The sequence below is a fragment of the Crocodylus siamensis genome, chromosome 4 (genome assembly GCF_052110815.1).
Source record: "Crocodylus siamensis isolate JL-2025a chromosome 4, ASM5211081v1, whole genome shotgun sequence".
In the NCBI taxonomy this organism is placed as follows: domain Eukaryota; kingdom Metazoa; phylum Chordata; order Crocodylia; family Crocodylidae; genus Crocodylus; species Crocodylus siamensis.
In genome coordinates this window covers 247,338,799-247,359,691 of record NC_143398.1, presented here as the reverse complement: position 1 = coordinate 247,359,691, position 20,893 = coordinate 247,338,799, and the positions used below count along the sequence as shown (strand labels likewise).

General features: G+C 74.0%; 1 protein-coding gene across 1 annotated transcript in view; it reads right to left on the bottom strand.

Annotated features, from left to right (window-relative positions):
* SPEG (striated muscle enriched protein kinase) overlaps positions 1-18,920 on the bottom strand; it is a 32,803-nt gene extending 13,883 nt beyond the window's left edge. Inside the window, 21 exon segments of the mRNA XM_090046218.1 lie at positions 50-222; positions 325-448; positions 588-794; positions 880-984; positions 1,149-1,268; positions 1,546-1,775; positions 2,129-2,318; positions 2,398-2,556; positions 2,808-3,068; positions 6,570-6,748; positions 6,838-6,926; positions 7,029-7,192; positions 7,327-7,768; positions 7,770-7,954; positions 8,643-8,786; positions 8,926-10,370; positions 11,134-11,503; positions 11,591-11,680; positions 11,799-11,833; positions 13,300-13,339; positions 18,383-18,920. Coding sequence (XP_089902344.1) covers positions 50-222; positions 325-448; positions 588-794; positions 880-984; positions 1,149-1,268; positions 1,546-1,775; positions 2,129-2,318; positions 2,398-2,556; positions 2,808-3,068; positions 6,570-6,748; positions 6,838-6,926; positions 7,029-7,192; positions 7,327-7,768; positions 7,770-7,954; positions 8,643-8,786; positions 8,926-10,370; positions 11,134-11,503; positions 11,591-11,680; positions 11,799-11,833; positions 13,300-13,339; positions 18,383-18,776 — 5,146 coding nt within the window. The 5' untranslated portion in view covers positions 18,777-18,920.
* Between the last annotated feature and the right edge of the window lie 1,973 nt (positions 18,921-20,893).

Sequence of the window (20,893 nt, the reverse complement as noted above, 5' to 3'; positions counted from 1 at the left end):
AAGGGGCGTGGCCTGCATGCCCAGGCCCCGCCCCCTCCAGCCCCCGTACCTGCCAGCTCGAGGGCGATGGAGCAGGTGTCGGCGCCGTGCGGGTTGCGGACCTCGCAGGCCAGCTCCCCGGCATCGTCCCGGCCCGCCCGGAAGATGCGCAGGCTGTGCTGGTCGTCGTCCGGCATGCTCAGCTCGTACGCCCCGTCCTGCTCGCCCAGCACCGCCTCGCCCCTGCGCCCACGCGGTGCCGTGAGCCTGGCGCCGGAGCCGCCCGGGGCAGCTTAGCCCAGCCCTGCCCCAGTGCCCGCAGCGCCCCCAGCCAGGGGCACCCACCTCCTCCAGGTGACCGTGGCCTCCACGTGGTTGAGGGTGACGGTGACGGTGGCTGGCTGCCCCTCCACCAGGAACACCATGTCCGGCTTGTCCAGGATCACCGGTGCCTCCTCCAAGTAGGGGCCTGTGGCACAGCCCCCAGCCCCGCCGTCACCAGGGCAGCGCGGCTCCCACAACGGGCAGCAGGGCCGGTGACGTGGGCAAGACCCTAGCCACGCTGCCCCGGCCGTGCCGGACCCCTGCCACCGTGCCTCCGTCCTCACCGCGGTCCAGCAGCTGCACAGGTCCGGCGGGCGGCGATGGCTTGCTGCTGGCCTTGGGGGTGGCGGTGATGACGCGGAAGAGGTAGAGAGCCCCCTTGGTGAGCGTGTGCACCGTGTAGGCCGTGTCCTGCACGCCCGTGGCAAAGACGGTCCAGTGGCTGGTGCCCACCACCTGCTGCTGAATGGTGTAGGTCACGGTGGCTGGGTCTGCGGCACGGGGCGGCGGTCAGCGCGGGGTTAACCAGCCCCCAGGGGCCGCCCCGGTCCTGTCTCCATCCCCCCCCCGACTCACCGATGGCTGAATCCAGCCAGCGGGGCTTGTTCCAGGTGAGCGTGATGGCCTTGCCGGTCACCGCGGCCACGGTGGGGGGGCCATCGGGAGGCGTCGGCACCACGTCTGCAGGACACGGGCGGGCATGGGCATGGGTGTGGGACTGGGCAGGTGCCAGCCACCGTCGGGCCGGGCAGCCGGTGCCAGGTCCGGCCACGTGTCAGGGATCACGGGGTTGGTGCCAGCGCCGGTGGGTGCTGCCCATGGCTGTGGCATGGGGGGGTCCTTACCCGTGACGTAGAGGTGAGCGTAGCACGTGGCCTTGCCGACCTTGTTGGCGATGACGCTCTTGTAGACGCCGGCATGGGCGTGGGTGATGGCCGCGAACACCAGGCGGTGGACGTCCTTGACTGGGGGGGGCAGAGAATGGGGTTCAAACCCCGGGAGGGGGCTGCTGTGGCACTGCTGTCCCCAGGAGCCAATGGGAGGGAGGAAGCAGCAGTGCATGCTGGGATAGCAAGGCAGGGGTGCAACAAGCCGAGCATGACGGGGGGCATGCAGCTGCTGCAGGCGCTGCGGGCAGGGCAGTAGCCGCTGACCCAGTCCCACCCGGGGAAGCCCACGGGCTCTGGGTGCGCCGTGGCGGCAGGGCCGGGCGCTGCGTGTCAGGCGCGGGGGGAGCCCTACACTGCGTCATGCGGCGGTCGTCGGCGCTGCGGAGCCGGGCGCCGTTGTGGAACCAGGCGATGGTGGGGTAGGGCAGCCCGGCCACCTGGCACTCCAGCACGGCCTCCTTGCCCTCCACCACATCCAGGTCCTGCAGCGGCCGCAGGAAGTCGGGCATGGTGAAGCGCTCGGCCTCTGTCTCCACCTGCTCTGGCTCCTCGGGGATGGACGGCATCTTCTCCAGCTTGGAGCTGCAAGACCCGTGTGCCCACTGCTTAGCCGGGGCACGTGGCACCCCCGCATGGCTCCTCCAGTGCTGCCACCCTGTGCCACTGGCACCCGGGGGGGGGGGGGAGACACCCAGGCAGAGCAGCTCTCCTGGGCCGAGGTACCCGGCTCCGGCAGGAGTGGAGGCAGTGGCACCGAGGCCCAGCCTCAGCCGACAGTCCGGGAGCAGGGCCGGGGCACAGCTGAAGCTGCCACCCTGCACCGGAGCCGGGCGAGAGCACAGTGCCTGCCCCTCCATCGACAGCCCTGGGCACCAGGCCTGGAGCTGGGCCCTGCAGTGCCCCCAGCCCCCGCTGCCCGTGGCCCCGGCACTCACGCGTGGGCGGCAGCAGCGGGCCGCGGCTCCTCCACGTAGAGCTGGGCGGCGCTCTCGGCCTGGCCGTGGGCGTTGCGGGCGCTGGCGGTGTAGCGCCCCTCGTCCTCGGCACCCACGTGTGCAATGAGCAGCGAGTGCAGCCCCCGGTCCCGCAGCACCCGCACGTTCTCGCTCTCCTGCACCGGCAGCCCTGGGGGAGAGCGCGTCAGTGCCACGCCGGAGCCACCACCCGAGCACAAGGTCGCGGCACCACGAGGGCAGCCGCTCACCGAAATGGGTCCAGGTGACAGCAGGTGCCGGGTTGCCGCTGATCTTGCAGTCGAAGCGGGCTGCGCGCCCCTCCACCACGGCCAGGTCCTCCAGCAGGCGCGTGAAGAGCGGTGCCACCGAGGGCCGCACGGTCAGCCGGGCGCTGCACGTCAGCTCCTCTGCAACCAGGGCCCCGTGGCGGGGGTGAGCACCGGGTCCTGGCCATGCCTGGCCCCATGGCCGTGCAGGGTGCCCTGCCTGCACGCATGTGCGTGCAAGGTGCCGGGTTCCCTTGCACATGTGCCGACACGCACATTACCCCATCCCGAGGCATCTATCTGGGGGGTCACGGTCTCCCCAGTGCCAGGACAGTGCAGCCTGGCATAGAGCAGAAAGGGCCCTTAGCCCCACCCTGCCCCCCACCCTGTACCTTTGGCAGTGCTGAGCTTGCAGGTGTAGACGCCGCTGTCGTCCTCGTGCACAGAGCTGAGCAGCAGCTTGCATTTGCGCCCGTCAAAGTGCATCTTGCACTGGAGCAGGGCGGGCTGCAGCAGGCGCCCCCGCCACAGCCAGTCCATGTCCACGTCGGGCGGGCCAGCCACCAGGCACTCGAACAGCGCCCGCTCCCCCGCCCCGGCCACCACGTCCTGCAGCGGTGCCACGACGGCCAGCGCCGACCCGGCGGGGTGCGCTGGGGGGAGAGAGACACGTCTGAGGAGCGTGGGGGCGGGGCGGGAGGGGGGCAGCTGAGCCGGGGGGCAGGAACAGACCACGCAGCGCTTTAGCAAACAGACTTTATTAGAGCTACAAAAAGGGCCACGCAAGACACCCCACCTCCCCCGCCGGGCCCGGTGCAGTGCATGGTGGGATAGTGGGGGGCTGACACTTGTGCTGTTCAGGGGAGGGGCTCGAGGCCCCTGGGGGACTGGGAGCTGCCGCCGATCTCCTGCCCCCTGCCCCGTGACCATGGGTGGGCGCCCCTGGCCCTTGGCAGTGCGGAGAGGAGCAGCGCAGGACACGCAGACACGGACGTGGACAGACCGAGACACACAGCACCACGCAGCCAGCACGGCCCGGCCCCCCACCCTGCCGCCCGCAAGACCCCGGCCCCCGTCCGGAGCCAGCGTGTCGGTGCTTTAGCCGTGGAGCCCAGCGTCCGGGACGAGGCGAGGCTGGGCCGGGCCAGGCCGGCCCGGGCCAGGGGCTGCAGTCCCTGCCCTGCGGCCGCGCCGTGGCTGCTGGAGGCGAGGTCCGGCTACCGAGCCCCGCGGCGGGCAGGCCCCTACCGCATGCCCCCTGTGTACAGACAAAAACCGCAGTCAGCAAGCGCAGGGTTAGTGCAACGCACACCACAGCCACACGGGCACGCACACACCGACACAACGCGGACACACACAGCACAAGACACGCATGCACATGGCGGGGGGACGAGGACGGCACAGTGGGGGACAGGTCTCCTAGCACGTGTGCTCCTCCTTTCCCTGTACGGGTCACGCCTGTGCAGGGGGGCATCTCATGGGGAATCGGGCCCTGCCACGCACCAGGCCCTGCCGGGGGCCCGCACCCATTGCACCCGCAGGCTGGAGGGACCAGGGTGAACGGGGGTGTGAAATGGAGACAGGAGCTCAGCCATGGGTGGGAACCGACTCGGGATCCAGTGCCAGCTCCAGACCAGGAGGTCCCACCCGTGGCCTGTGGCTGGCCAAGCTGGGGGGGCCGTGGACCCAGCTGAGGGAAGCGCCTGTGTTGGTGCCAGGGCCAGAGCTGGCCCTGTGACCCGGCCCCCAGGGTGCCTCTGGCCTGGCCCACGTGCTGCGGCCACGACAGGAGGTGCCGTGGGCACGTGGCAGGGGCTGGACCGGGGCAGCTGCTGCGGGGAAGGGGCACCGGGGAGAAGCTTCTGCCAGAGACACCAGCACCCAACGGGTCCCACAGTTAAGGGCACCACAGAGCTGGCGAGACGGTGGCGTGTGCGAGTGCTGCCACTCGGGCGCGTGCCGGGGCTGGAGGGCAAGGGCTGCGGGTCAGGAGTGGGGGGCACCAGCGGGGGGGGGCAGGAGTGGGGGGCACCGGCAGGGTGGGGGGGCAGGGGGCTGCGGGTCAGGAGTGGGGGGCACCGGCAGGGCGGGGGGGCAGGGGGCTGCGGGTCGGGAGTGGGGGGCACCGGAAGCGCTGGGGGGGCAGGGGGCTGTGGGTTGGGAGTGGGGGGCACCGGAAGGGCTGGGGGGGGCAGGGGGCTGCGGGTCGGGAGTGGGGGGCACCGGAAGGGCTGGGGGGCCAGGGGCTGCGGGTCGGGAGTGGGGGGCAGCAGCAGGGCTGGGTGAGCAGGGGGCTGTGGGTCAGGAGTGGGGGGCACAGGCCAGGCTGGGGGGGGCAGGGGGCTGCGGGGGGGCAGGGGCTGCGCGTCAGGAGTGGGGGGCACCGGAAGGGCTGGGGGGGCAGGGGGCTGCGGGGGGGCAGGGAGCTGTGGGTTGGGAGTGGGGGGCACCGGAAGGGCTGGGGGGGGCAGGGGGCTGCGGGTCAGGAGTGGGGGGCACCAGAAGGGCTGGGGGGGCAGGGGGCTGTGGGGGGGCAGGGGCTGCGGGTCGGGAGTGGGGGGCACTGGAAGGGCTGGGGGGGCAGGGGCTGTGGGTTGGGAGTGGGGGGCACCGGAAGGGCTGGGGGGGCAGGGGGCTGCGGGTCGGGAGTTGGGGGCACCGGAAGGGCTGGGGGGGCAGGGGGCTGTGGGGGGGCAGGGGCTGCGGGTCGGGAGTGGGGGGCACTGGAAGGGCTGGGGGGGCAGGGGCTGTGGGTTGGGAGTGGGGGGCACCGGCAGGGTGGGGGGGCAGGGGGCTGCGGGTCAGGAGTGGGGGGCAGCAGCAGGGCTGGGGGGGGCAGGGGGCTGCGGGGGGGCAGGGGCTGCGCGTCAGGAGTGGGGGGCACCGGAAGGGCTGGGGGGGGCAGGGGGCTGCGGGTTGGGAGTGGGGGGCACCGGAAGCGCTGGGGGGGCAGGGGGCCAGGGGGGCCAGGGGCTGCGGGTCGGGAGTGGGGGGCACCAGAAGGGCTGGGGGGGCAGGTGGCTGTGGGGGGCCAGGGGCTGCGGGTCGGGAGTGGGGGGCACCGGAAGGGCTGGGGGGCCAGGGGCTGCGGGTCGGGAGTGGGGGTCACCGGAAGGGCTGGGGGGCCAGGGGCTGCGGGTCGGGAGTGGGGGTCACCGGAAGGGCTGGGGGGCCAGGGGCTGCGGGTCGGGAGTGGGGGGCACCGGAAGGGCTGGGGGGCCAGGGGCTGCGGGTCAGGAGGGGGGGGCACCGGAAGGGCTGGGGGGCCAGGGGCTGCGGGTTGGGAGTGGGGGGCACCGGAAGGGCTGGGGGGCCAGGGGCTGCGGGTCGGGAGTGGGGGGCACCAGAAGGGCTGGGGGTGCAGGGGGCTGTGGGGGGGCAGGGGCTGCGGGGGGGCAGGGGCTGCGCGTCAGGAGTGGGGGGCACCGGAAGGGCTGGGGGGGGCAGGGGGCTGTGGGTCAGGAGTGGGGGGCACAGGCCAGGCTGGGGGGGGCAGGGGGCTGCGGGGGGGCAGGGGCTGCGCGTCAGGAGTGGGGGGCACCGGAAGGGCTGGGGGGGGCAGGGGGCTGCGGGTTGGGAGTGGGGGGCACCGGAAGCGCTGGGGGGGCAGGGGGCCAGGGGGGCCAGGGGCTGCGGGTCGGGAGTGGGGGGCACCAGAAGGGCTGGGGGGGCAGGTGGCTGTGGGGGGCCAGGGGCTGCGGGTCGGGAGTGGGGGGCACCGGAAGGGCTGGGGGGCCAGGGGCTGCGGGTCGGGAGTGGGGGGCACCGGAAGGGCTGGGGGGGCAGGGGGCTGCGGGTCGGGAGTGGGGGGCACCGGAAGGGCTGGGGGGGCAGGGGGCTGCGGGTTGGGAGTGGGGGGCACCGGAAGGGCTGGGGGGGCAGGGGGCTGGGGGGGGCAGGGGCTGTGGGTCGGGAGTGGGGGGCACTGGAAGGGCTGCGGGGGCAGGGGCTGTGGGTTGGGAGTGGGGGGCACCGGCAGGGCTGGGGGGCCAGGGGCTGCGGGTCGGGAGTGGGGGGCACCGGCAGGGCCGGGCGGTGTGGACAAGACCCCCGCCTGCCCACCCAGCTGCGCCCGCAGCCTGGAGGAGCCGTGCCCGGGCCCAGGCTCTTGCCGCGGGGCTCCGGGGAGGGGCAGAAGGACCTGGCTGCGTTACCTCTGACCTCCAGCTTGGCCTCGCACTGCCGCGTGCCGTACTCGTTGATGGCCTTGCAGACGTAGTAGCCGGAGTCGGCGAGCTCGGCCGCCGCGATGCGTAGCGTGAAGGCGCCGCCATCCTCCTCCTCCGCCGCGCGGTGCCGGCGCCCGTACTTCACCGGCTGCCGGTTCCTCAGCCTGGGCCGGGACAGCGCGGTCAGGCCCCGCGGCAGCACCGCAGCCGCGTCCCCGGGGGTCCTGCCACCCCCTGCCCGCCCCGCGCTCACCAGTAGATGATGGGCTTGGGCTCCCCACGGACCCGCACGCTCATGCTGACGTCCTGCCCCTCCAGCACCGCCTGGTCCGACAGCGTCGTCTGCGGAGGGGATGTCAGGGAGCTGTGCCGGGCGGGGTGCCCGGAGCCCTGGCGCAGGCCTGCCCCCCTCGCCGGCCCGGCCCCCGCCCCCGCCCCGCTCACCTCGAAGGCTGGCGCCGCCTTGATGCCGGGGTCCGGGGCGCGAGCCCGGGGGGCGGGAGGCTCGGGCAGATCCTCCGGCGGGCTCAGATACTCCTCGTCCGAGGCCACCGGGCTGGCCAGGGGCCGGGGGGGCGCGGGGGCACTGTGCCAGGGCGTGGGCAGCGCTGCCACGGGACACACGCCCAGCTCAGCTGAGCACCCGCTCCAGCTGCAGAGACCCCCACCCTGCCCAGCCCCGCAGCCCCTCGCCGCGGAGCAAGGACGAGGGGCCGAGCTGCGCCCGACCTGTGACCCTGACCTTGACTGTGGCCAGGAGCCGGGGCAGCGAGGGCACGTCGGGGCCCGGGGAGGCCAGGACCAGGGCACTCACCAGGCGGCTCAGGCGACTGCATCCCAGCTGCGGTGCACCCCCACAGCCCCCCTGGCCTGGCCCAGCCCCTCCCCACCCAGGCACGGGGTCCCACCACTGCCAGCCCTATGTGGGGAGGCTTGGCGGGTCCCAAAGCACCCCCCCAACCAGTGCCCACAGGACAGCCAAGCTCAGGGGCACCACTGGTGACTTCTGCACCCCCAGGGACCTCCCCCAGTCCCCACGCCGGTCCCTGCAGCAGGATCGGGGCCGCGGGGAAGGAAGTGGAGCCGGGGCTGGCGCACGTCAGCTCCGGGCTCAGGCAGCGCCTTGTAGGGTAAGGCAGCCGGATGCCTCGGGACCGCGGCCAGCTGGCAGGCCGCCCCACACTCACCGGGCCGCACGGTGAGGATGGCGCTGCAGCAGGACTCGCCCACCTCGTTGGCGGCCGCCACGGTGTAGAGCCCGGCGTCGGCCGCCCGGGCCCCGCGCACCAGCAGCGTGTGGCGCTCACCCTCCGCCCGGATGGGCCGCGCCACCGAGCTGCGCAGGGGCACCCCGTCCTTGCGCCACGACACTGGGGGCACAGCAGGGCGGGAAGGTCACGCTGGAGCCCACCGGACTCCCACAGGGGCAGGATCAGGCCCCAGGGCACCGTGAGGGCAGATGCCCAGGCCGCGGGAGCCCTGAGCCCCAGCTCTGCCCCGCAGCTCGCACAAAGGCCCGGCCCGGCCTGGGCTCCTCGGGGCAGCACGGGGGGTGGAGGGGGGCTCAGGACTCCTGGGTTCTCTGGCCCTGCCAGGGGACCGACGTCTTGCACCCGCTGCAAGGCCCTGCTGCCTGGCAGGCAAGGGGTTGACCCCTGGGGGGGCTTCCACGAGCGAGGGGTGACCCCGAAGCCGGAGGGCAAGAGGGGCCAGGGGCGCGGCTCCAGATCTGTGAGGTCTGCCCCAGGGTCCTGGCAGGAGCCCCAGCAGAGGCCGCAGACAGCCCCCGGCCGGCCCATGTGGCCCCTGCTCCACTGCCGCTGGCTGCCCCGGGGCCGGGCCGGGCTGCCCCCGAGCTCGCGCTGCGCAGCGGATGACTCAGTGCTTCCCACCTAACGCGGACCTGGGAACCCGAGCTAACGAGCCCTCCCCGCCCCTCCCCAGCAAAGTGACACTGCTGTGGCCGTCTGGGGAGCCGGTGTCAGGGCCCAGCAGGCACCCAGCAACTCGCAAGCCACGCGGGCTCGGCCACGGCCCAGCTGCCCCCGGGGCCCTCACCTTCGGGGCAGGGGTTGGCAGTGACGATGCACTTGAGCAGCACCTCGCCCCCCACGGTCACGGCCGTGTCCTGGACGGGGATCTCGAAGACGGGCGCCTCCAGCGGGTCCTCGTCGGCCGAGACGTAGGAGTCGTCCGAGGACTCTGCCGGGAGAGCGCAGCGCAGGCGCTGGCTGAGCGGGGCCGGGGCGGGAGCGCCCTCGCGTCTCCCGCAGAGCGGGGGTGCCCAGTGCCCAGCCCCGGGGGTCTGCGCGGGACCGTGGCGGCGCAGCGACGGCCCTACCGTGCTCCGGGGAGGTGGGCCGGACCCGGCGCCCCTTCCCCTTACTCCGGGCGCTTCTTCCTTCGGCGGCCGGCGCGGCACCATCCCTCCTGTCGCCCACCCGCGGCGGCCTCCGCTCAGGCTCCCGCGTGCCGCGCGGCCCCGACGCCCGGCGCTCCAGGCTGCCCTCGTGCTCCAGGCCGGGCCGCGCCCAGGGCAGGAACCGCGTCTCGGCGGCCGCGTCTCGCTTGCGGTGTGGCTGGCCGGGTGGCCGGACGGGGGCCGGGGCCTCGCTCGCCACCCCCGGGCCCCGGGCGTCGTGGCCGGCTCTCGCCCCGCCCGGGCACACGGCGGCCCCCGGGGGCCCAGTGCCCGCGAGGTCCCTGCGGCCCAGTGGGGTGGCCTGTGCCAGCGGGCACTGCTCCAGCCTCCTCCGCAGCTCGCCGGTGCCCTCCTGCTGCTGCCCGGGCCGGCGGGCACCGTCCCCCTCCAGCGCCCCGGCCGTGGCGCAGCTCCGCACCAGCGGCTTGCGCGCGGCCTTCGTGGCGCCCGGCTCCGGCTCCTCGCGGGGCCCCGCCATCCCCACGCTGGACAGGGCCAGCTGCTGGATGACACGCGTGTTCTCGGCGGGCGCCTGTGCGGCTGGCGCGTGCGCAGCCGGGGCGGCGTGCACGGGCTGCGCCTTCTGCACCACGCGGGGGGCCGCGGGCTCGGGGGCGCCCACGGGCTCGCGGGTCTTGGCCAGCTCCTGCGAGCGCCGCAGCTGCTGCTTGGAGACGCTGCACTTGATGCGGCTCAGCTCCGCGGAGAACTTGAGCTCCAGCTCGGCGGCTCGGCGCCGCTCGTCCAGGGAGGCGGCCTTGTGGCGCAGGGCCAGGCGCCGGCAGGCCACGCCGCCCAGCTCGGAGCGCGTGCCCTCCCGCAGGTCTTCCCGCGAGCCGCTGGGCGAGGCGGAGGCCGCGGTGCCTGCGCCAGCCCCGGCGCGGACGGCCAGGTCCACGGAGCGGGCCTTGCGCAGGGGCAGCCAGGCGTGCCCCGGGAGGGGGCTGTCGCTCTGGTCCAGGCTGCGGCGCCGCTCCTCGAAGCCGCGCAGCTTCTCGAAGACCCGCGAGCCCGAGCGCGCCAGCCTGGGCGAGCCGCGCAGCACCGAGACGCGGCCCGAGGCCTCGCTGAGGGGCGTGGGCGGCCGCGAGCCCTGCGTGCTGCTCACCGACGGCCCCGACGACTTGGGCTTGTGCAGCTTCTCCTCCAGCTCCTCGGGCACCGTGTCCCGGTACTCGGCCGGCATCGCCGCTTTCTTGCGGGGCGTCAGGGGCGTGGAGCCGGGCCGCGGCGAGGCCGAGCGCCGCGCGGGCGGCTTGGCACCGAGCGGCGCGGCGGGCAGGGGCTCGGCGCCCGGCTGCGGGGAGCGGGCGGAGGAGCCGGCGTCCGTGTCGTCCCGCCGGTACCCGCCCTGGGGGAGGCTGCTGCAGGCGGGACAGGATGGGCAGCGTCAGCATCCAGCGCTGGCCTGTGCCCGGTGTGGGACGCGGCAGCAGGTCACCCTGGGGGCGGACGAGGATGGGGGCCCGCCTGGGGCCCGTGCCCCGGGCACCCGGGGGGGGCAGGTGAGCCCCATGCTCCGGCGTCCGGGGGCTGCCCGGGCCCTGCGGGGCGGGCGCCGACCCGGCTGCACCCGGGCAGTGCTCCGGGACCGGGGGGGTGGGGGGGCACGCAGCCGTGGTCGGCCCTGGGGGCTGGGACTGGGATTGCGGCACAGTCAGACCCCCCACCCCGGCTTCTTCAGCAGGCGCCCTCCCAGCCCCCGCACCGGGGAGCACCCACCACGGGCCGGGGTGCAACGCAACGAGCCTCGAGCATGGAGGGGAGATGGAGGTTGAAGGAACAGGCGATGGGGGGCGGCGGGGAGTCTGAGCACTGCGCCGGGCACTGGGCAGACCCCGGCCCTGCCCCACAGCCACATCCCCGAGACCCTGCCCGCACCGGCGGTCAGGGCGGCACCTGCGACTCCCGGCCCCTTCCAGCCGCCGCCCCAGGACCCCCCCGCGGCTGCCCAGCCTCTCCCCCGGGCCGGCCGGCGCAGCGCTCAGAGGCCCCGTCCTCGGCGGCGGCGGGGAAGGAAGCAGCCAGAGGAAGACCCCGGCGGGCGGCAGGACGATGGCGGTGGGGCGCGGGGGCGGGCGGGAGGTGATGGCCCCGGCGTGAGCCCCCCCGCCCCCCGCTACTTACACGTGCAGGGAGAGCGCCCGCCCGCGGTAGAGGCTGAAGGCGCTGCCGTAGGGGTCGCTGCCCACCGAGAGGCTGTCCTCCGACCCCCAGCCCGCGCCCGCCACGTCGGCCCGCGAGGCCCGCACCAGCGGCTCCACGCCCAGGTGCCGGATGCCGGCGCCGCGGGGGGCCGGCGCGTGTGCTTGCCTGGGCAGCGGCGCGCCGCCGGGGCGCAGGTAGGGCCCTCGGGCCGGGGGGCCGGCGTCCGTCTGCCGCTCCACCACCGTCTGCTGGCTGCCCGAGCCGCTGGAGCGCTCGTCCGCCGGCGGCGGCCCCGGGGCGGACGTGGGCGTCGAGCTCACCGAGGCGTCCACCAGCGTGTCCGACTCGCCTGCGCCGGGACGGAGCCGGTGTAGCAGCACGAGGCCGGGAGGTGCCGCGTCCCCGCGCGCCCGCCCCTGCCCCCGCGCCCGCTCACCCGTGGGGGTGCTGAGGGCGGCGTCATCCTGCAGCTCGCCGCGCGCCGTCCCCTGCGGGTCGCTGGCCTCGTCCTCGCCGGTCTCCGAGTCTGGGGGCACAGACGGGCGGCGTGAGGGGCCGGCAGGGCTGCGCCCACCTGGCACCGGGCCCCGTCGCGGCGGGGAGCAGAGGCAGGGGGGCGCGGGCGCGGGCGGGGGCAAGCCTACCGTAGCTTTGCTTCCTGCAGGAGCGGAAAACTTCGCTTCCGTAGGGGCAGCAAGAGAGAGAGAGACATCAACAGCCGGTTATCGGCCCAGCCTGCGAGGCGCGGGCCGCGGGGCCTGGGCACCGGCGGGGCGGGGCGGGGCGGGGCGAGGGGCACGCACGGCGCAGCCTGGGAGCGGGCAGGCGGGTCCCGGGAGGCGCCGCGGGGTCAGCGCTGCCGGGGGGCGGATACGCGGACCACCCCGGGGCAGCCCGGCATGAGAGCCAGGCCACAACCCCTGCCCCAGGGGCAAGGGGGAGCCAGGTCTGAGTTGTGCCCTGGGGGGCAGTAAGTCCTGCCCCCCAAGAGCTCCCCACAGCCCAGCCCGACCCCGCAGACATGCCAGGTTGGAGCCCGTCCTGACACCCCCAGCCCCATGTGCAGCGACGAGGCCCAGAGACGCCGAGAGCCCCCGGGAGAGCCCAGGCCCAGGCCGTGCCCCGCCGCAGAGCGAGGGGACGGCCCCGGCCGGGCAGGCGGAGCCGGGGGCAAACCCCTGCCCGCCCCCCAGGGCGGCGTGAGCGGGACCAAGAGCCTCCAGCCAAGACCCTGCGGGGCTGAGGCCCCGCCAGGCACAGCCCCAGCCGCGGCCACCCCGCTCTGCCCACGTGGCACCACGTGAGAGTGCTCACACTCACGGCAACCCGCCAGGGACACGCACAGAGTCCACCTGCCCATGCTCACGCCTGTCCAGCTACACGCGTGTACACATGAACATGCGGGCACTGTGCTGCCATGCACACGCACACGGCCTCCCCCGGCGCCCCCAGCCCCGGTGCCCCCAACCGGATCACGGCGAGACCCCCGTCGCATCGCTGGCATACTCGGGCAGCCCCAGGGCCCCGCTGTCCCCAGCCATTGGGGCCGGGGACCTCCGTGACGGCGGGAGGAACCAGCGCTGCCCCAGAGCCAGCGCCGAGCCCGCACCGACCCGGAGCCGCCCGTCCGAGACCTGCAGCCGGCCACGCTTGGCCCCCGTGACACGGCCTGAACCCCGCGGGACACAACCCAAGTTCAGCCGCCCAGGAGGAGTCACCACCCTGCCCGCTGCAGCACGCGGCTGGCCTGCCCACCCCCTGGCACCGACCCTGGCTCAGGGGTGCTCCAGACTGGAGCCCCCGCCCCGCCCCCGCATTGCTGGGCCCCCGTCAGGGCACTGCTCCAGCCCACCCCGGCAGAGCCCGGCCAGCGCCGCACGGACCACCCCCGCCCCCAGGAGCCCCAAGGCGGGGGCAGCTCTGGGCTCTGCCGCGGGGGCCCCACGTCGCTCCGCCGCGCCGCGTGGGCAAGGCCGGCCTGGCAGGTGGGGACACGGTGCCGAGGCTCCTTGGTCTGTCTGTGCAACTGCCCCCCGTGCGCCCGCCAGCTGCTGACCCCGGGGACGACAGGGGAGGCTGGACCGTGAGCCCGGGGCACCGGTCACGCTCGGGGGGTGGGGGCCGCATGCGGGTAACTCAACGCACCATGCGTGAAGCGCCCAAAGCGCCGCGAGTGCCCAGTTTTCTGCAAAGGAAGAGAGAGGAGAGCATGATCCGGGGTCGGGCAGCGCAGGCAGCAAGAGTGGGGGGCCCGGGGACCCCAGCCCCAACCGGAGCCTGGCCCAGCGCGGAGACAGTGCAGGCTGGGGGAGCTGCTATGGGGCACAGCAAGCCGGCGGCAGGGGCAGGGGCAGGGGTTGTAGGGCACGGGCAGCCAGTGAGAGGACAACCAGGATGGCCCAAGCCAGGCGGGCCCTTCGCGGGCCTGCACCAGGATCCCCTCGGTGCGGACTGGAGCGTGCGGGCACACGGCAGCAGGACTCAGCCAGGCCGCGGGGCCCCAGGCCACAGCTGCCCTGCCCAGGCAGGGGACCCCCGAGACTGCACCCGGCTGCTGCACGCCTGCCACCGGGCACCCACGGGCACCTCTGATACACACACATGCACCCCTGTATGCATGTGGACACCCCTGCCACATACACACAAGCGTGCATCCCTGCACACGTACTGACACCTCTGACATGCACATGCATCCCTGCACACACACAGACATCTGAGACATGCGCACACATGCATGCATCCCTGAACACGTGAACATCTGGGACCCAAACACACAGACGTGCCCCTGCACACACACAGGCACCTGAGACACACACACACACACATGCACGGACCCCTGCAGCACATGCAGCCACCGCCCTGCACACCCCCGAGACACGCAGGCCTGGGTCACACTGCCAAGACGTGCAGACTCCCCCCGTGGGTCTGTTCCCAGCCCCCTGGGACCCTCCCTCTCCCACTGCCCATGGGCAGACACTGGCCAGGAGACTCCCAGCCCTGCCCCACGTGGCCACAGGACCCCCGGCCCTGCCCCACACTGCGCCCGGGCAGGGTTTGCCAAACGGAGCAGCCAAGGGAGCAAGGGGAGAGGCTCCAGGCCTGGGGAAGGGGCAGCGGGGACCCTGCTCAGGCCTCCCCGAGCCCCAGCATGTCTCATGCCCAGCAGCCATGGCCATGGCCTAGCGCAGCCGGGCTCCCGGTGTCCAGGGCCAGACACGGGTGCTGCCTGCGGCTGCTGCAGCTCCACTTGCCCTCCGCAGCCCCGGGGCCACCTGTGCCGCGGGGGCCAGGCGGACACACGGCCCCACGTGCGGGCTGCTCCGGGCAGGAAGGGCCTCGGCTCAGTCCGGGCCAAAGCTGGCTGCGGGCACCCGGGACCTGTGACACAGATGCCTGGGAGAAAGTGCAAGGGGAAAAGTGGCACACGCATACACACGAGCACACCTGGGCATGCACACGTGCACACACACAGAGAATCATCCGCTCATGTGCACCAGACATAAGCCCACGCAACCCCGCAGGCCTACGCCCAAGCACATATGCCACAAGCCCGCACACACGTACACACCCACGCACCCGTGCACACACGCGTGCCCACGCCGCGGCGTGCAGCACGGAGGCGCGAGGGCTGCGCTGCCCGAGCCCGATCTGTATGCAGGCAGCGCCGGCTCCTCCCGGCCGGCAGAAGATGTACGAGCAGATTAGCTCGCTCCCGAGCGATCATTGCCCCATTAACAAATGAAAACGCAATCGAGGGCCACCAACGGGCGCGCCAGGCCCCGCCAGGTCCCAGCCAGCCCGGGCACAGCGCCCGGCCGCGGAGGGGGACCGCGCGCGGGCAGGACGCAGAGGCCCGGGGCCGCTCCCGCTCCCGCTCCCGCAGGCCCGGCTGGGCCAGGCTCCAGGGTCACGGCCTCTGCCCGCCGCCCCCGGCTCCCGCTCGCAGCCGCCGGTGCGGGGACAAGCGCCCCCGCGGCCCGGACGCCTCGGTCCTGCGGGGGGCCCCCGCCCCCGCGCGGTACCCGGCCCCCGCCCCCGGCCCGAGCCGCGGGGAGGCTGCCCGCTGCCCCCGGGGCGGCCGCACCTGGAAGCGCTTCTTCACCCAGATCTTCTTCATGTCTCCGCAGCGCGCCCGCCCCGCCCCGCCCCGCGCCCCCCGCGCATCCGCGCCCGCCCCGCACCGCGCGGGGGGAGGGGCGGCGGCGGCGCGGGCGGAGGCGGAGGATCCCGGCCGGCAGCTCCGTGCCCGCTGCCGGCCCTCGGGGCACCAGCCCCCGGCGGCCCCGGGCCGGGGCAGAGCACGCGGGCGAGGCGGGCGCCCCGGCGGCCGGATCCCGTCTCCAGACACGCCAGGCCCCGGCTCCGGGCCCCGAGCCACGGCCCTCCCTGCCCGGGCGGCGGGCGCGCTCGGAGCTGCTGGCCGCAGGGGCCAACTCCCGCGGGGCTGGGCAGCCCGCGCCTCACTCCGCCCACGGGGAAACCTGCCGCGGCTCTCCCGGTGCCAGGCCGCGGGGGGCACTTCCGGCCACTCAGGCCACCCGCGTGGCCCATGCGACGCACTCCAGGGCCGGGGGCTGCCCCGCGCTGTCCTGCAGCAGCATGCGGCCCGCCGGCCAGCTTGCAGAGGTGGGCTGGAGGCTGGGGTCTGCGGGACCGTCCCGGCACTGCCAGCCCTGGGCCAGCCTGACCCCCGAGCCTGCAGTGCCCGTGGCACTGTGAAGGTGCAATGGCAGGGCCGAGCCCCCAGCCATCTCCACGCCTTCCCCACGCCCCACCGCCTGGAGCCGTGGCAGCTCCCAGGGCGGCGGGGGGCGAGCCCGGTTCTAGCTCGGGCATGGGCAGCACGTCCTGCCACAGCCGTGGCTGGGTCCAGCGGCCAGGGAGCCGAGTGGGGCGGGGGCTGGTGTTGGAGCCTGGTAGCAGAGATATGTGCGTGGCCAGGCCAGGGCCGCTGCAGCCGTGCACCAGACACACGTGCCACCAGCACTGCAGAGTACATGCATGCTGTGGGGGGCACCCCAAAATGCTGGGAGGGGGCTGCAGGAGGCGCAGCGGCCCTGCCAAAGGCCGGGGGGGACTATTTACTGCGTGATGTGTAACACAACCCTGGCGGCCGGGAGAATCCAAGGGGCTGCACATTCCTCAGCAAAAATACCCCAGCCGCGGGCAGGGGTGACGGACTGGACAGCTGCACCGAGCACGGGGCTGGGGCCGGCAGCAGCAGCCAGGCCGCACCATGCGCCGGGCAGCTCTGGGGGGGCGGTAGCAGCTGGCGAGATCCACCGGGCCAGGCAGAGGCATGGGGGGGAGGGTCACAGCCACCCTGGGGTCAAGCACCAGGCTCCCCAGGTGCAGGCTCAGCCCTCCCAATACAGGGGGGAAGAGACAGCAGGGCCAGGGGGGAGTACTCCATGGTTTTGCCCTCCCCACAAATCAGGCACTTCCCTGCCCAGGGGCAGCATCCGGCACCCGGGCTTGCTCAGTGCAAGGAGGCCCAACAGCCGGCCCTGGGAGGGGACGCAGGGCTGAGCCTGGGCAGCCCCCGGCCCCCAGCTTCCTGAGGCTGCGACACCTCGTGGACTCTGGCCCCCGCTTGCACCCACCCGACCGGCTGCACCCCTCCGGGAGGGCACGCACAAGCCGGAGCTGCCCCGAGAAGCCTCGCGGGGCTGCGGGCGCAAGGGGAGCAGACACGGCTGGTGGCGAGACCCGGGGGCTGAGGGCAAGCTCCGGTCTTGAGCCCCTTGGGAGACAGGAGAGAGCCCATGCTTGCACCAGCCTGCTCACATGTGCACATGCATTCGCACATATGCCCACGCACACGTGTGCACTTGCAGATGCACACCAGCCTACATGGATGTGCACAAGGGCACATGTGCATCCCAGGCTCGGGGTCATGTCTGTGCACATGTCTGCATGCATACATGTGTGTATCTACCCATGTACCCATGCGTGTATGAAGACATGAAGCCACAGAGCTGGTACAGGGCAGAGAGAAAGGAGGCCAAGCTGGGCTGGGGGGTAGGGGAAGGAGGCAGGGCCCCCTGGCAGTGGGGTGCGTGGGTCTGGGGCCAAGGCCCGACGCAGCCCCCAACGGCACTGGGCACCGAGGCAGCTCCGCTGGCAGCCCCGTTCCCAGCCCGGGGGCTCAGGGACCCTCCAGATGGGACCGTGGGGTGGCAGTGCGACAGTGCCGTGAACCCAGCTCCCGGGGGGGCTGCGGCTGGACTCGGGTCAGGCCTGGTGCCCCCGAGCAGATGGCCCAGCCTGGGCCCCACAGGGCATTGTGCCCTTCCCTCTCCCCACAGTGCAGCACAGAGCCACTCCCACTGCACTGCCCTGCTCGCCCACCCCCACTGCGCAGGGCCCCCCAGCCTGTCACAGTGCAGTGCCTGGGCTCGGTGCTCCAAAGTCACGCAATGCATGCACCCCCCCCCCCCCCCCGCTGCAGTGCCAGGCCCCCCTGCTGGCCCACAAGGTCATGACTCATGACCCATAGTGCCACCCTGTGCAGTGTAGTGCAGTGTAGGGCCCCTCCTCTCCCACAGTGCAGTGTCACTCCCCCAGCCGGGACAGTGCTGCTCTGGGGCTGCTGCAAGGCCCCACATGAATGGGCTGGGGGCAATACTGGGAACACTGGAGGTGCAGTGGGAGCAATGACCTATAGCCCCCACCACTGCAGTGTCCCAGGCCCCACCCACTCTGTAACAGACCAATCATAACCCCCACTGCTATCTTCCAGGCTCCGCTCACATAGCAACTGACCAATCAGAGCCACCACTGCCATCTTCCAGGCTTTGCCTACACAACAACCAACCAATCAGAAACCTCACTGCAGGGCCCCAGGCCCTGCCCACATCATAAGCAACCAATCAAATCTCCTGCTGCCATGTTGCAGGCTCTGCCCACACTGGAACGGGCCAATGGGCACCTCCACTGCAGTGCTCCTGCCTCCAAACACAGCACTGCGCAGTGACCCCCCCATGCTCCCCCAGGGAGGCTGAGGGGCAGTTCTGGGGCCCCCAGCACCATCAGGGCCTATGCCAGCCCCGCAATGCACCTGGCTTAGCTCCAGGCCTTGTGGCCCTGTCGACCCACGGTGGCCCCGGCCCCCACGACCACGGCTCTCTCTCTCCCCCTGCCCCACGGCTGCGGCTCCAGCTGCGCAGGCTGCGGCCCCCGCCCGGCCCCACCCTGGCGCAGCGCGGCGCGGCACCGCACGGCCTACCGTCCACGTCGATGACGGCCAGCACGGCGCTGGTCATGGCCTCGCCGCGGGCGTTGCGGGCCACGCAGGTGTAGACGCCGGCGTCCTGTGCCCGGCAGTTGCGGATCCAGAGGGAGTCGTCGCCCGTGGCGCCCGGCAGCAGCTCGTCGTTCCTGTACCAGCGCAGCCGGGGCTGCGGGCTGCCGGCCGCCGCCACGCGCAGCCGGATGTCGCAGCCCGTGCCGATGGCCGCGTTCCTCAGCTTGCGCACGAAGACGGGGGCCACGGAGCCGCCCGGCTCCGCTGCGACCTTGGCCCGCTTCGGGGGGATGCCGGGGCTCGGCGGTGCCGCCCGGGCCCGCCCCGGCTCATCCCCAGCCTTGCTCAGGTTGCCGACGGCCTGGGCTCGGTGCATGGCTCCTCGCGCCCGCGGGCCCCGGGCTGTGCTCTGGGCGCGTGCCAGCGGGCAGGGCAGGGCCCGGTGCTGGTGCTGCTTGGTCCGGAGCCTGCCCCCGGGCCGCCGGACCCCCGAAGGTCACCGCTGCGCCAGGCACGGGGCTATTTATAGCCGGGAGCTCAGGTTGCGGCTGCAGAGAGCGACGGAGGCTGCAGCGCAGGGGGTGTTGGAGCCACGTGCTGGGCCCCGCTCCCCCGGGGCAGCCCCTACGTCCCCGCTGGCTCCGGGGGCTCGCAGCAAGCCCGGCGTCCCCGCCCCAGCTCCGGTGCCGGCTTCAGCTGCCTGTGGCGGAGCCCGGGGAGCGGAGCTGTCTCTGCCCCCTCTCCCGAAGCGGCAGCTGCCGTCTGATGTGTCACATTCCTCGGACGGACTCCCCCGCGCGCGAGCACAGGGCCGGGGGGACCCGCCGCGGCCCAGCCCCCGCCCGGCAGCGGGACTCTGCTGGCACTGGGATCCAGCGCCGGGCCCCTCACCCCACGGGGCCGGTCTGGTCGCCTGGCCCACAGCCAGGGAGCTGGGAGGTGTCCGGCACCTGCTGCCCTGCCCAGGCCTCGGGCCCCCGGGGGCGCCAGGTTCGGGCCCAGGAGGGCACAGCCCCAGGCACGCGGCGCGGGGGCCCCGTCCCCCACGTGCAAGGGGCTGGTGCATGCGTGTGCAATTCCGTGTGCTGGCCCGTGCACGCCCCACGCTGCCCCGGCACTTCCACGCCCAAGCGGCCTCAGGGAGAGCAGTGCTGGGGGGCTGGGGGAGCTGTGCCAGGCAGACTGGGCTGAGCACCGGGCAGGGGGGAGTCGGGCGGGGGGGGGACCAGAGGGCCCTGCAGAGGGAAGGGGGGGTCAGGGCCAGGGGCTGCGGGGCGGGAGCGAGGGGCACTGGCAGTGCTGGGGGGCCGGGGGCCAGGAGGAGGCGATCCAGGCTGGGGGGAGGGTGTCTTCACCCAGTGCCCCCGCCCCACCCCGGTGCTAAGAAGAGGCGGGTGAGCTGAGCCGGGCTGGGCAGCGTCACCGGCACCCCCCCCCGGCCTCGGGCTCCCCCCGTCCTGCGCCCCCAGCCCCGGGGCTGTGCCCGGCGCGGGGAGGGACAGGACCCAGCACCCGCAGGCGCGGCCCAGGGCTGGGGGGGAGATGAGGGAGGGGCTCCGGGAGGCCGGCGGGGGCACCAGTGCGGGCGGGGGCTGCAGGTCAGACGGGCACCGCTGCGGGTCGGGAGCGGGGGGCACCGCAGTGCCCCAGCGGGGGCGGGGCCACACTGCTGTGAAACCCAGCCAGCCGCGCGACAGTGCCGCCAGTCCCTGGGGCCGCCTGAGGAGGACGGCCGCGGGTCGTCAAGGCGCCCGCCCCGCGACGGGAGGCGGGCAAGGACCGAAAGTAGCCCTCCCCGGGGCGGGCTCCGCCGCTCGCCGCTGTCCTGTCCTCGCGCCCGGCGCCCGGCGCTGGGAATCGCCTGACGGCCGTGGCGTCCAGCGCTCGGGAGAAGGGGGCGGTTAAAAGGCTAAGAGCTGTAAGGTGGTACAGGCTTAAAAACGTAAAAAGCTGAAAGGCATAAGAGCTCGAAAGCATCGAGGCTTAAAAGCATAAAAGCTTAAAAACCTAAAACCGCCACGGCGCCACTCGAGGGGCGGCGAGCGCCTTAAAAACGTGGACTGGTCACGGGGGACAAGCAGAGAGAAAACAGGGCGTGCCCGGGCGGGTCACAGGGTCGAAACGAGCGCTCCCCCGGGGGCACCGAGCAGACACCCCGGGCGCGCCCAGCGGCTCGGGGCCGAGGGAGCTCGCCGGCGGCTCTCCCAGCGCTGCTCCCCCGGAGACGCGCGCGAAGGACTCCGAGGACAAACGCCCCGAGGGCGCCGGGAGCCCTCCCGGCCAGAGCCTCCTGCCCGGGCCGCCGGATGACCAGCCTGGCCAGCGGCCGGAGGAGGTTGCCCAGGAGGGCCCGGGCCTTGGCGGGCGCCGGATGGGGGGTGCCCAACCCGAAAGGTGCGGGGAGACGTGCGGCCAGAGCCTGAGGAGCAGGCTCGGAGGAGGAGGTGCAGGGCCGCAGCCTGGGCACTCGAGCCCGCGGTGCGCCAGCGCCTC